Raw genomic sequence first — 15397 nt, forward strand, 5'->3', positions numbered from 1 at the left:
ATTTATTTTGAAAGGAAATTACACTTTACAAACAATCCAGAGGCATCCTGTAAAATGCAACACACATTATTAAACAAGTGTTATCATGCCTGACTTGAGCTTTTGTGTTGTCATAGTTCCCAACTGTGACCACAGGAGGACAGCAAAAGACCTGTATTTCTGAATGCACCGCCAGAGTCATGTCTGAAACAATTAACTTCAGATTTCTGAAATACATTAATTAAAAACAGGATATTTTTAAACATTAAAAATGTTTGTATATATTGCAGGGCTGTTTGTTTGCATTATATTGCTCAGGGCTTCGTAGTCTTTAATAAGAAAGACCACATACTTACTACACTATTAACATTTTTACGAATACTTCTATTATGACTAAGTGATGCCTTGATGTAGTTCATGAGTTTGACCACCAGAGGGCTGTAAACACCTACGATACTACATGCCTACAACTGGCCTGATCTCAATAGCAAAAAGTTATTATTTAAAAACTTTACTAATATAGTTTAGCAATTACTGGTGGCCATATTGTTATTTGTTATAATCACACGTAATCGAACTATATTGATTGTACTGACATGTTGTTGGCCCCAGTTAGTGTGGCAGCTCCGTACTTTGGCCGCTAGAGGGCAGTGACGCATCAAACCGTGAACCTCACCAGCGTCAAGGCAGACACACTTATCGTACTAACACATCCGGTTAAAAATTTAAAAAATAAAACTTTGGAAAGGGCATACTTGCATGCAATTTTTATATACTGCTGCTGTGTCGTTAAGATGCAGGAATCCGCGGTCACACTAACAAAGACTGCCTCCTAGTTCCATTACCTTCATCTGAAAAACTGAATAAATAGGACCGTTGAAATAATGTGTGCTTTTATTTTGAAGAACATAAACTGGGAAGAGGAAGATCCGTGTTGCTACGAGTATTTATTCACCGCAACGACAATATTGTAGCACCAAAAAGCTCTTTATTTCATTATTAAATTACAGATCTGAAACAGCGTTTATAGTAGACATATATAACTTGTCAGAATGTCAGATCTGGAGGCGCAGGTGGGCGCCGTTTTGGAAATAATGGTCAACGCGACTGTTGCAGAAATGACCAAACTTATCGGCGGCTGCGATTCAACACATGCAGAAGAGTCTTCATGCGTGACTGAAAGCACACCTGGGTCCGCGGACGGAAAGGTAGGTTTGCTGAAAGCTGTTGTCTCGGTGTGTTCCTAAAAAATATAAATAAACAAACATCCTCCTCTGTTGATGCTCCCTCCTAAACAACCAGCTGATCATAGAAATAGAAGAGCTAGCTGGCTGCTTTAGTTAGTTTTTAAAGAGTACACTCAAAGAACCACTCACTGCCGGGCTGCCACGCTGCGAGGAGCGCATATTGAGGTTAAATTAAACATAAATGTGTAAGTCTGGTTGATCAAGGCAGCACAACGGCAGAGAAGAATCCATCTTTGATCGCCATTTTGAGAAGGACCGCAGGCCCGGGCCTATCTATCTGCTGTATGTCTACAGACGTTTCACCCAACGTGAAGGATTCACCTGCAGCTGCAGGATCAATTAATCAGTGGTCATTTCACAGAACATACACACACATACATTCAATCAAGATCTGTAGGTACAAGTACACTTTTTGAGCAACTTGTACTTGAGTATTTCCATTGTATGCTACTTTATATTTCACTACATGTATTTGAGACTTTAGTTACTTTTCTGGGTATTTAAAACATAATCAACTGATACATGATGACATATAATGTATTATTAAAGGATATAAAGTAATTAACCTTAATACTTTTGCATAAGTAATGGATCTGAATTGTGTAATATATTGTTGGCCTATTCCCCACAGAGACGATTAGTGCGATTGTTGTAACAAAGCACTCTCATTCATCATCTAACATCTAACTTTTTAAACAGGCTATGTAATGTATTGTCTTAAAATTGTGTATAAAATACAAGCGTGTAAATTGGCAAAACCTGCAGAGATTCTATTTACAATCATATGAAAGCGTGCAACTCTTTGTTTACATTTGTTAAGTTGTAAGTAGAAGAGCTTTAGTATGTTTTTATTAAACTGATAAAACTATTACAAATAAATGTACTTTTTACCATCAATGACACAAAATAAAAATACTAGTAAGAAGACAGGAACAACATAATCACAATATTTAAGTATCACTCTCCATGATTTTCTGAAATGACAACTTCATATTTCACCCTTTGCTACGAGACTAAATACTGTAAGTATTGATTTATTGTGTTTTCTGCCTCTGATGTCAGGTGATCCAGTTCCGTGTCTTCATGACGTCTCTGGCTCGAGAAGCTGTGGAGAAGATCTGCCAGCTTTTCCACGAATGCTCTTCTCTGCTGCGGTTAGAAGTACGTCATATCACTGTTTTGTGTATGAGGGCCTGTTGCAGTGGGAACATCGATCAAATCAAAAATTATGTCGTTTTATCATGATCTTATTACAACGTGTTTCCTGATGCTGAAGTTAGTTTCTAATTTATATTTGTCACAAATCTGTTTTCACATTTAGTCTCACTATTCAGCTCTTCTCTGCATTCGGTACTGTTAAATAATCAATCAATCCTTGCTCTATAATATAAAAATTTCCAGTCCCTCAGATTGCTTATTTCTTACGACCAATAGTCCAAAAGCCAAATTTGTCAAAGAAATGTCAATTCTGACATTTAAGTAAAGTCGTTTTTAGATTAATCTATTATCAAATAGGCTGACTAATCTGTTTTAATCATCTGATTGTTTAAGCATTAGATGTTCCACAGTGTTTTCCAATGCCCATGCAAGTGTTGATCCTGAATTTTGCAAATACCAAGAATAAATAGTGTGATGCACAAACACGCGAGAAGAACCAGTTGAAACTAAGATGTCTACTAAGTGTTTCAACATTTCTGGTTAGAGATGATTCAGCTTCCTTGAGAAAGTTTACCATAAAAACAAAAAATCGCAACAGTTCAAAATATTATGAACATTAAACGCGTAGCCACCGCTGCACAAACAACATCTCTGATGTTTCACAAGTTTATATCACCTCAGTGGAAAACCATATCATGATTTCTATTTTAAAGCTTAAAGTTTGTCTTTGCTCCGTAGGCTAAACAGGGTTTTGCAGAGCTCGAGGACCTGAGGAGAAGGCTGGAGGTGGCAGAGAAGGAGCTGAAGCTGGTGCTGGAGGGCAGTGGAAGCCAGAAGGAGGCAGAGGAGCTGACGGAGGGAGGCAGCTCACTGAAGGAAGGCAGGAGGGCTCCGGCTAAAGCAGCACAAGGAGAGACAGTCCAGAGCCAACGCTCAGGGAGGAAGAGTCGCAGAGGTGAAGAGTTCACTTCACTGTGCTGCTTCTCTTCATCAAACATCGAGTGGGGAATTTGTTGTGTTGCTTATAAGTAGCGTTTGTACATGTTGGCGATATTAAGGAAGGGAAACTGCTGAGCAAAGTGCTTTTACTCTAGAATGGCACTTAGTACAAATTTGTGGTACCTCTACTGTATTTGAGTATTCATGCTACTTACTTTTTATTAGTTGCTAGTAGTGAATTCAGATAATTAACATAAAATATAAATCAACTAATGCATTTTTCTGTTAGTAGGATATAAAGTAATTATAATTAGCTCCACCTTTACCAGCTGCAACATTTAAGTTAATACATCACTAATTACAATATATATCATTTTGAAATGGCCCATTCGGCATAATGAGTACATTTTACTTTTGGTACTTTAAGGAAGTGTGATTCTTGTACTTTTATAGTTTTACTTAAATAAAATTTTCAATGTAGTATTTGTAAGTTTTCCTACCTTTTTACTTAAGTAAAATATATGAGTTCTTCTACCACTGTACAAATGTGAGCAACAGTAAGTATAAATCTTAAACTTAAATTATTTAAAGACAATGTGAATCAACAGGCCTGTAGATTGTACTGCTCACTCATTTAGATCATTTTTCTTTGGTTCCACCGACATTAACAGCCGTAAGTCATTGACGATAGGAATGTTAGGAAGCAGTTTGTCCTCCTTCTAACGCTGTATTGACGTGAGAGCGGTTTGCCGTTGAAGAGTAGTGTGCTGTGTCACCACTGTCTCCATTGTACTTAATCTGGTGAATCTTTTTTCATTTTTACAGTCGTGGCTAGTGGTGATGGCAGAGTGAAGCGATCACCAATAATTCACCTGTGGAAAGGCAGAACATATGAGGTAAAATCCTGTCTTGTACACCCAAATGCGACACCTCCACTCTTTGTTGAACGCTTACCGTAAGATTTCCGAACCACAATGAGGTCCAACGCTGATGTTTGGTGATCAGGTCTGGCTCACAGTCAATGTTGCAGTTCATCCCAAAGGTGTTGGATGAGGTTGAAGTCAGGACTCCGTGCAGGCCAGTCAAGTTCTTCCATACCAAACTGGGAAAAAACATTTCTTTATTTAGCTGGCTTTGCGCACGAGGGCATTGAATGAATCATATTGAATCAAAGCTGAAAGCACACTATTGTCTATTGTATGTTTTATCATTGAGGTTTCTACTAATTGGAATTAAGAGGCCTGGACTGAACCATGAAAAACACACAAAAGTACACAAAAATATGTGGACAGGGGGCCCACATCTTTGTATTTTTACACCCAGACATTATGCATTTGTGTTATGACTCTAAAATCTGTCAATATTCTGTCTTCCTCTCAGGACAGCGTCCAGCCTGTGATTATAAAGGAGGAAGGATTGGAGGCGTTGGCTGACCAGGCGTCCTCTGATTCCGGTCAGTACAGAGATGACCCGGGCCAGGATGATGGCGATGACCCAGACTACCAGGTTGATTTCATGGATCCCTCATTCATTTTTTTTTGTTTCTTGTCTGTTTATCTGTTGGTTGTACTACTTTTTATTGCTTTTTGCCTGTTTGTGTACCCCTTTTATAATGTAAATAATTGAACATGCATACAGGGTCTACAAGTCTTTTCATAATAAGAATGGTGTCTTAAATTACCTTTGCATGAATGTGAGTGTGACAGTTTGTGTTAAGCCTTCTGGCTAGTGTATCATGGGATCAGCATCAGTCCACCAAGGCCACTGGCCAAAATCAAGAAAAAGAAATTTATACACTATTTGTAAAATGTTTCTGTCAGTTGGAGCCAGAAGATCCAGATGACGGGGACCCAGGATACGCCACCAGACCTAAACGCGTTGTAAAGCCCAAGTCTCATCGAGGTCGAGCGAAGAAGGAGAGTCAGAACCAGCAGCCCCTGAGCTGCAAACACTGCAGGAAAACCTTCACCAAGCTGCTGCAGCTCAAAGCCCACCAGGCAGTACACGGGGCAAACGCAGAGAAGCCCTTCCACTGCTCTCAGTGTGACAGGGGCTTTTCATTCCAGCGAAGCCTCAATGCGCACATGCTGCTTCATACAGGTGAGTTTTCAGCTTTAAGCTACATTTCTAACTAAATCTGTTATAATACAGTACGAGAGGCTAAAGGACTCTACAAGAAGCTGACATACTATGGCCTTAAAGTTGTTTTGTTGAACTATGTTGTAAAGAAACATCCATATAATTATAGGAAACATATTTATATACCTAGCATACACAACTGTATTGATTATGCCATATTCTTACAATACAATACAGGTGAGAGACCACACACCTGTGATGTTTGTGGGAAGGGTTTCACCCTGAAGCAGCTCCTGAGGAACCACCAGCGTCTCCACGCTGAGGTCCGGCCGTTTCGCTGTGAAGAGTGCGGTAAGAGCTTCTACCGAGCCCACGGACTGAAAATGCATCAGATGGTCCACACGGGAGAGCGGGCTTATAACTGCCAGTACTGCAACAAAAGCTTCACAATACAAGGAAACCTACAGCGACACCTGCGCATACACACAGGGGAAAAGCCTTTCAGGTGCGACACCTGTGGCAAGAGCTTCAACCAGGCCGACACTCTGAAAGGCCATCAGCGGATACACACTGGTGAGCGTCCCTTCAGCTGTGAGACCTGTGGAAAATGTTTCATCCAGAAGAGTGCCCTGAAGATGCACCAGAAGACCTCTCACTCAGGGGAGAACCCGCTGGCATGCGTAGCATGCGGCACTACGGTGGCCTGTGTGGACTCTCTTCGTAAACACCTCCAGACGCATGCGGCGAGTATTCCGTGTACGTGCGTGCTCTGCGGCCGGAGGCTCAGCTCCATCACCGACCTGCGCTCACACCAGCAGCACCACACGGTGGACAGGCCTCACAGCTGCGAGCTCTGCGGGAAGAGCTTCAAGTCGTCCAGTTACCTGAAGATTCACCTGAAGACGCACAGCGGCGAGAGGCCCTTCTCCTGCGACATCTGCGGTCGCATGTTTACACAGCACAGCAGTCTTAAATCACATCAGGTAGGTTTGCATTGATTTTTGTTTTTGTAATGGACAGATTCAGCAAAAGTAAAGTGAAAAATACCCCCATCCCTGTCATTTGACATAAAAACAAAAACATGTTGCTTGTTTGTATCAACATCCATGTTTGAACAGCTCAAAAAAAGGTTAGTGAGTTGTTAGTAATTAGTAAAAACCACGTCTGTAACAACAGATACTTGCTACCTGATGCTGAGATGAAGAAGTATTAGCAATTTATTATAAAACCTCAAATATAATTACTTTGGTTATGCATTTGTCAAAGGGAAGCTTAACAACACTCATTATTAAACTCCACAGTGACGACACAGAACACTTCCTGTCGACATTTAACTTCCTGGCTGAATAAATTACACAATAAAAACACACATTGACCATTTTGGTAAAGTTTTTTTATGTCAAACTCAGTTGCACCCGACCTCACCTTTTGTAGGCTGTAATATTCTCTTGTCTAATATCTGAATGACTTGTCTTGTCTCCTTGATTCCTCTCTTATTTCGGTTCCTGAAGCTCTGCGGTGTGAAACTCTTATTTTTACTGTTTGGTGACATTTTTATGAATTAAAGTTTCACTCAAACAGGGATGGCCGCGCACCTCCTCATAAATAGGTGGCATTCATCAGACTGAAACAACTGGCCAAATTTGGTATAAATCACTTAAGACAGTTTGGATCCGACTTAGAGCACTTGTGTGATCGAAACTCTCAAATAAAAAGGAAGAGAGGTTTAGGATGAGAATATGAAAATGTTCTTGCATGAGGCTCAATACGGTGTAAATCTTTATACAAGACTTTTAAAATTCTAAATCCTCCATCTGAAAATGATTCAAGTTTTCTTTAACCTTCCTCTCCAAAGGTTGTCCACACAGGAGAGAAACCGTTCAGCTGCGACACATGTGGGAAAAGTTTCAGCAACACGGGCAACCTGAACAGACACCAGCGAATCCACACTGGGGAGAAGCCGTTCAGCTGCGACACGTGCGGACGCAGCTTCAACCAGGGCAACAGCCTGAAAGCCCACCAACAGATACACACCGGGGAGAAACAGTTCATGTGCGACAAGTGTGGGAAGAGTTTCTCCTACCTGAGGAACCTGAAGGACCACAAGTGTTTCTACGTCTGAAGCTAAACTGTGAGGACTCACCTGCCCTGGTGCAAGAGTGGATGGGAGAAGCTTCCCTGTAGCTGTTGAAGAATAAAGGAAGAGTTTGCGGTGAACGTGGGTTTTGGTGATTTATAAAGTTGGGTGAAGACATCCTCAAGGAAGGATAGGGGGATAGATGCAGCGTGGAGTTCAGAAGAGTGAACAGATAAATTAACAATCTTTGGTTGAAGTGGAAAAGGTGGAGATACTGTGTACACTATCATGTCATATCTGACTCTATTATCCAGACAGACTCTCAGTGAGTGAAACCGGTAAAGCAGCTTGAATAAGGTACTCTTAAAACGGCACTTTAGGGAGTGCGTGTAAGAAAGAACTGCTGGTAAATGACAAACAGTCACAACTAAGGAGAGCAATCAAAGGTATTTGGTGAGTTTTAAAAGGAACATGTCACCCTATATTAAACACAGACATGGACACAGGAAAGACAAAATGCAGCATGCATCTGTGGGAATAACTGAAAATGTGCATTGCAGGAGTATCATGGTATCACTGGAGGGACTCGCATCTACCCAGAACCTTTAAGTTCTTTATCTGGGTGCATTTGTAAGCAGAGTTTGCTGGCAGATGTCCAGAAAAGTCCAGATGAAAGTTTTTGAAGCTTACAGTCAGCTTATTAACTTTTTTCACCTTGTTATACAGAAGTACTGGTATAAAATCAACCCATAATACTCTTGCAGCTGAGTATTACAACAAAAAGCCAACCGAGTTAGAGCTAGAAGTGTGTGAACAGACTTCTCATTAAAGATCAGATGTGTAGGCTTCAAAAAAAAAATACTTAAACTGTCCGTTTAAATGAAATGTTTTGACACAGTGATCAGTGTGGCAAATAGATTTAAATGTTTACAAGCCATTTTCATTATTTTCCATGTTTTACCAAAGGTGGCACCTTTTTATATACAGTCTATAGGTGGCACATAAAATATTACCAGCAGCCACAAGTGAAATTTAGCAGCTGAAATTTAGGCAGCTGTTAAATTAAATTCCTGATCTAAGACTATAAAAGTGTGAATGACACTGGAATGAGCTTTTTTCCGGATTGTTAAACAACAAAACAACAACAAACAAAAGTTGTAAGACTGATATTTAACCAACTTGAAGAGTGCTTTTCCTGTATTATTTCCAAACATTGTTTAAGATAAATAAACATATGACATTACAACAATGAATTTTTGGAAATGAAGATGTCTTGTGTGCTTTTACAATACAACAATACTAAAACTGTTATTTTATAATAATGTTTTGTCTGTGACTTCTCTTGCGAGTGTTTATTTGTTATATCTTAACTTTGTGAGTGAGTCAAACCGATAAACATTGAAAATTAAACAGTATGAGGTTTTTATTGTTTTGACTTTCAAATGCACACACAAAAACATTCAACAATTTAATATTTATGAACGCGAACGCATACTCAGCTCTCGCAGCGTTAAAAGTAAGACCATTAACTCTTTTTATCATCAAGATGCATAACAAGGAACTGATATAAATCGCTAGAATAGAGTAATTTTATGGTGAGTCAGTTGAACCACTTATTCGTGCTATCAAAGCATTGATCCCTTATCCCCAGATTTTATGGTCAAGTAAATTATCAGGGATCCAAGCAGCTAAGCTTCTTTTTCTCCGCTAACAGTGTTCATGCAGCAAAAAACGCCTGACGAAATCTCACCAGGCAGGTGGCCTCATGGTGGCGTTACAATAAGCAACTTTAAATATTTCCAATTAACAATTTAAAAATTTAAAAACCTATTTTGGCCAATCGACCCAAAACTTTGGCAGGATCATCTACGGACATCTGCGGAAGAATTAGTTTTTTTTCCATACATTTTATGTCTGTATATACAATTTTACTAAATTGGCTTAAGCAAATGTAACCAAACTTGGAGCGTCTGTTCGGATGCTAGGTCCGAACATCGCTGAGCAGTCCTGAGATATTCTTCCACTAGGGGGCACTACACTTGCAAAAAGTTTATATTCATTTTAGACGATCCGTGGTCACTACTCAGTTGATGCATAAAATTTGGTGATGATTTCTTAAAGTGGGCGTGGCCTATTACAACAAATGTCAATTTCAACTAAGAAAATCAACTGTACGTCCTAGAGTGCTGAAACTTTTCAGCACATTCACTGATATGTGACAAATGTTTGCCTCACTGCAACCTACATAATATGCTAAATTAATTAACATCTATATCTCCACAAGTCTTCATTCAAACGCGACCAAAATCAACACAGACATTCTCTACATGGCCGATATCAAGTATTTCAGAGGTACTTGTACAGTATGCATATAACATTTTCTTTTTTGCTCAGTGTTTGATTAAACGGCACCAAAATAATTGACAACAGACCCAAAAACCAGCAGAATGGTGTGTGATTTCTTTCAGATTTTATCACCAACATTTTGACTGTTTTAAGAGTTTGAAGATTAAACTGATAATAAAAAAATCAGTCTAAGACGTGTAGTTTCATTACCTCAAGTATGTCTTCCAATTCTCACCAGTGGCTCAATCAGTAAGTCATCTACTCTAGAGGTCCAAAGCATGGGTATTGTATCTGTATGGTGTTTGCAATTAATCATGGAGTCAAAGTTTTCCTGTTCTACTTGCATCCTGGGAAAATGTCTTATTATTTTTCTTTCCTTAGAAAGTGTTTGTGCAGCAAAAACCTTAAATCTTGGAAACACAACAATTGGCTGGTGGGGTGCAAATTTCACCCACTACTCAGACACATATAATCACACTCAATGACCTCAAGGTGAAATTTATAGAATTATTCTGATTTACACATTTTTTAATGTATCTATAGAAAAGCTTACAGTGTACTGAGACTGGGGTGCAAATACATAAAAGCCAAGCACAGACTTGCAAAGCGAGGAGAGGACAAAACCACTACAAAGGGATGTCACAGTGGGTTGATGGCTAAGACAGATATGATGAGCAGATTCAGCATTTCTAGAGGAAATGAAGACGATGAGCCAGATGCAGCACTTGTAACGCAATGATCTTGTAACAACAAAGCTGCCTGCGAGAGCGGCTTATCTTCAGTAAAAGGTGAGGAAAAAGAATTGGAGTTTGGCAAAGAGGAGAAGCAGATGGGCTGGTCTCTGAGTTTGTCTCTGTGCATGTTGACCCAGCTGCAGATGTAGAGAATATGTGCACAGGTGCAGTTCCATAAATTACCTGACAGGTAGACAGCACTAAGGTTTTTTAAAGGCTCCAAAGTCTTATTCTCCAGTGCTCTGAGTTGATTGGACTTCAAACTCAATTTCTGGAGGTTTTTAAGTCCTTGAAACACATCAGGCTGCAGGTGATCCAGCTTGTTTCCATCCAAGTTAAGTTCTGTTAGCTTCGACAGTCGGGCAAAGAGCTGAGGGTGTAAACTATCCAGGCTGTTGTTTTTTAGCAGAAGCCTGTGGAGGTTGTGGAGGAGATGGAAGGTGTTGAGAGGGATGTCGTGGAGCTGATTAAAGCTCAACTTGAGCTCTTCAAGGCGGATCAACCCCACAAAGACATCAGGAGACAGCTCTGAGATACAGTTGTTGTCCAGCTCCAGTGTTGTAAGATTTTTTAGATTCATGAACAGGCTTGTGGGGAGGTTAAATATTTGGTTTTCATCTAGTTTTAAATCTATTAAACCGATAAGGTCTCTGAACTGGTACGGGTGGAGAGAGGAGAGTTTGTTGCAAGAGAGACTCAGCGAATTAAGTCTCACCAAGCCATGGAAGACTGAGGGATGTAGAGACTTGATGTGGTTGTCATCGAGGTGTATCTCCTTGATGTTGCTCATCTTGTGGAAAAGGCCTTTGGGGAGGTGCCTCAGAGCGTTGTGCTCCAAGTACAGGTTCTGCAGTGACTTGAGCTTGTTGAATAGAGAAGGGTGGAGCTTCTGTATGCAGTTGTTTGTCAGATGTAGGTCGTTAAGTTTGGACAGTGAATCAAATACACCAGCTTGTATGTCAGAGATCTGATTGCTCTCCAGCTGCAGGTCTTCCAGGTTGTTCAAGTTACTGAATACTTCAAGAGGAAGAGATGTCAGTCTGTTCCTGTACAGATCAAGTAACTCAAGGCTGATCAGGTCGTTGAAGACTTTTGCGGGAAGAGAATCTATGAGGTTGTGATTGAGATCCAGATCCCTCAGCATGGTCAGACCTCTCAGGGATCCTTCAGACAGAGTGGTCAGCTTGTTGTTGCTCAAATCTAGACGAACTAACTGGCTCAGAGAGGAGAAGCAATCCTCTTGAAGGCTGATGAGACTGTTCATCTGTAGATGCAGATTCTCAAGGTGGGTTACATCCCTCAGTGCCTCAGCTGGAACAGTGGTCAGCATGTTGCCACTCAGATCGAGGTGTTTTAGACTCGTCGCTCCTCTGAAGCTGGCCTCGTCCAAACTTGTGATTCTGTTTCTGGACAGAACAAGTTTCTCCAACACAGTTGAGTTCTTGAACACACCTTGCTCTATCTTAGTTATTTTATTATGGCTAAAGTGGAGTTCAGTGAGGTTGAAGGCTCCTTCCAATCCACCGACCTGTAACATTTGAATCTGGTTAAAGTTCACATTCAGCGTCTTCAGATTAGCTAACCCACGGAGGAATCCGATTGGTAGATATTTGATCTGGTTCTCACTCAGGTCCAGTAAGAGGAGAGCAGGGCAGTTTAGGAACTGACCAGGGTGTAGAAACTTCAGGCCATTGTCTCGTAGGAAGAGCTTAGACAGCTTCGTCATATTGGGCCAAATTGGGTAGAGGGAGACATTCAGCTGATTCTTAGTCACGTCCAGGACCTACAGAATATCCAGGAAGGAGAGAAGACTTGTTCTTCTTAGAAATATCAATATCAACATACTACTGTAAGGTAATACAACATCTTTAAGTGTCTTGGAAGCCTATGTTTTAAAAGAGATTAGCCTACGGGACAGCAATTTGGTTTTGAAAAGCAGAATTTCAACAATTGATAGTGGAATTCTGTTATGGTCCTTTTTGTTTTGCTAAGCTAGCATGCTGCTTTCTGCACAAATACGAAATCGTGTTATCTTCTAATCTTACTCTCTGCAAGAAAGCATATATTGTTTTAGATCACTTAAGGGCAGAAATCTCTAAACACAAGCTAACGGACACAGAGACAAAGTGGCATCTATGTGTCTAACGTACACTTTAACCCGGGACTCTCCTGCTGTGGTCTATTGGTTTGGGGAGTCACTAAACAATATGCCACTGTGATGCATCCTTTTCAAAAGCATCACACAAAGCAGTTTTCAGGCTGCTGTATGTGTCGTACCTGCAGCTTCTCCAGCCCACGCCTGGGTATTTCCTGTATCTTGTTGTATGAGATGTAGAGCTTTTCTGTGGCATCCGGCAGGTCAGGGATCTGGTCCAGTCCTTTCTTCGAACATATACTTATGGTCAGGTTGCAGAGACATTGGCAGGCTGGGGGGCAGAGGTCAGTCGCCCACACCAAGACGCTCAGGGAGGACAGAGTTAAGGCTGCCAGCATGGTCGGCCCCAGCTGAAAACACAAGTAGAGCAAGGGGGAATTGAAACAGTACAATATTGTTCCATTGCAAAGTGTTTTATACAGCCAAAAAATTATACATTTTTGTCACTGTATTCGTAAGTTTGCTTTGGTTTTGGAGAATCAAATAATTATATTATTTTTTTCTGCAGAATTCAGTTTATAATATATTTACATTAAAGATATTCATTTCCTTGTCCCCATCGTAATTTGCTGATTTGTGAAGGCCTCAATTTAGATAGAGAAAAGGAGAAATTAACTTTATATTGCCAGAAGAAATGCAAACATTTTAGAATACATTTATTGGTGATAATAAATAGTATTTTTGTATTGTACTATTTATCATTTGCAACACTTTCGAAGACACTGGTTATTTATAAAACAAATTGTATAAATTGTTGCTTTGATAAACGTTTGTAATTGCATTAGAACCAACACTTACCACTGATGAGAAGTTGGGATTTGTTGCAGACTGTCTTTATACTCAGATGTAGACGCTGCTTTGTGAGATTTATATGTTGCAGAGGAAGGTGTGGTTAAGAACGACAAAGGCAAAGCTTGGTCAGGCTGGCAGAAGCATCTCAGACCTGCACATCACAGTTTCTGTCATGCACAAAAACAGGGGCAAAAAAACTCCCCACTGCACACTAGCACACCACAACTTTCGGTTAATCTTTTTCTCGACTATAAGAAATGAGCGGATGATATAGATTCTCCACCTATTTCCACCTATCCAAATTGAAATTGTTTAATCTGATTTAGAAGTAGCTAAACCACTACTACTATTTACAACCTGCCTATCCACTGTGTTCAGCTACTCCCTCACTACAAGGGGCCCCCAGCTACCGGTCAACAAAATCACCACTTTTTGCGGTCCTGGCTCCACAATGATGGAACAAGCTCATAATCACCATCAGGACAGCAGAAACTCTACACATCTTCCATCGCAGATTGAAAACTTCCGACTGCACCATGGCACAGTTTTTCTTTATCTCTTATTGTTTGAAAATATGGCACTTCAGCATTCCTCATGCAGTTGATGTACTTGCATGATTCTTGCTATTTTTGGATTGTACATGGTTAAATGCACTCTATGTAAGGATTTTAGAAATACTGAGATCATGAGTCCTAGTCACCCAAGGGGGTTCGAGGGCATAAGATAAGTCACAAACAGGGCCAATTATGAAATTACTCTGCGAGAGAGGAGCACAAGACAGACTATTTCAAGTTTTGCCCTAAATTACGTGTTCTAAGACTCATTATTTCATCCAAACAATATGCCATTACCAAAACCTTACACGACAGGAGTGTATTAAATAGTTACACCAAAAATTTACTCTTGCAGGCAAGGACAGAAATAATCAAGGTTATGTTTGGTGGTTGCTACACCCACCAAACATGGAGTTTGAATACAAGGTAAGAAAGAGGTGATGGAACATTTATGGATATGGAAAATTACAATTTGATCCAAACGTATTCCTTTGCAAAACAAAACATGTTTCACAGGTTCTAGGAAGTCATAAAACTGTTGAAGAGACAAATACTGTATGCCTAATATGCCTTTAAATGACATCATATATATGTACATTTTATTACCTTTAAAATCCTTCAGCATGAACCTCGTGCTCAGAACTTGCTGTTTCTGTTCCTGTGTGTAACTATTAGTTATTTTGTTTTTTCAGGTGGAATACGGTCTACAGCTAATTGAAAAAAAATAATTAAAACTGTTGTCCCCCAAACTGATGTGTTCATAATAACAAGAAAACACACAATATGCAAAGTTAGAACAGGAGTTAGAGGAGTAAAACAGCATCATGCAAAACAGGATGTGTAATGACATGAAAACATAAAATAACGTTATATTACAGAAGACCGAGGTAAAAACCAAAAACAGACGCAATCTGACAAACATAACAAAAGGCCAAGCAAATGAGAGCAAACAAGGAAGGCATGCAGTGACATCTTAGATGGCAGATCTGGTTGCTTTAACCCTAAAACCCCTTTTCACACTCGCAGTTATACTCCCCAAGACCTGTAAATAGACTTTGATGTGTAAAATAAGCACACTTCTCCTAGAACTAACTTAGCAATGGAACATAACTTGGGTATGATGATTTCTTTTCTTACTGAAGTGACTTCTCTAAATGAAATGCATACAAAGTTGCTTATAACACTATACATGTTTACTTAATTTAGAACCAAACTGCATCTTTCACTGGAAATTTAATGTGCCCAAAAACCTCCTTTGCACAGTAGAATCCCTTTTAACTTCCTATTGAGTTGCCCCAGAAAGTTTCCATAATCAATTGATTTTGGGTTCGATATTA

At 39.9% G+C, this 15397-nt stretch overlaps 2 protein-coding genes across 2 annotated transcripts; one reads left to right on the forward strand and one right to left on the reverse strand.

Moving 5' to 3' along the window:
• Positions 1-917: 917 nt before the first annotated feature.
• LOC119882838 (gastrula zinc finger protein XlCGF26.1-like) lies at positions 918-7619 on the forward strand. The gene is made up of 8 exons (XM_038693124.1): positions 918-1187; positions 2289-2387; positions 3123-3339; positions 4149-4219; positions 4704-4829; positions 5144-5423; positions 5640-6385; positions 7258-7619. The coding sequence occupies exons 1-8, from the start codon at positions 1032-1034 to the stop codon at positions 7522-7524; spliced, it is 1962 nt and encodes a 653-aa protein (XP_038549052.1). The 5' UTR covers positions 918-1031; the 3' UTR covers positions 7525-7619.
• Positions 7620-8827: 1208 nt separating this feature from the next.
• On the reverse strand, positions 8828-13676 carry si:dkey-182i3.11 (insulin-like growth factor-binding protein complex acid labile subunit). Its single transcript, XM_038693123.1, has 3 exons — positions 13513-13676; positions 12837-13064; positions 8828-12342 (listed from the first exon to the last, which is right to left on the reverse strand). Exons 2-3 carry the CDS (start codon positions 13050-13052, stop codon positions 10465-10467), a joined length of 2094 nt encoding a protein of 697 aa, XP_038549051.1. The 5' UTR covers positions 13053-13064; positions 13513-13676; the 3' UTR covers positions 8828-10464.
• Between the last annotated feature and the right edge of the window lie 1721 nt (positions 13677-15397).

This window comes from Micropterus salmoides, unplaced genomic scaffold, assembly GCF_014851395.1.
Source record: "Micropterus salmoides isolate LMB-PRFRI ecotype aquatic unplaced genomic scaffold, ASM1485139v1 Ms_hic_scaffold_3, whole genome shotgun sequence".
NCBI lineage: Eukaryota > Metazoa > Chordata > Actinopteri > Centrarchiformes > Centrarchidae > Micropterus > Micropterus salmoides.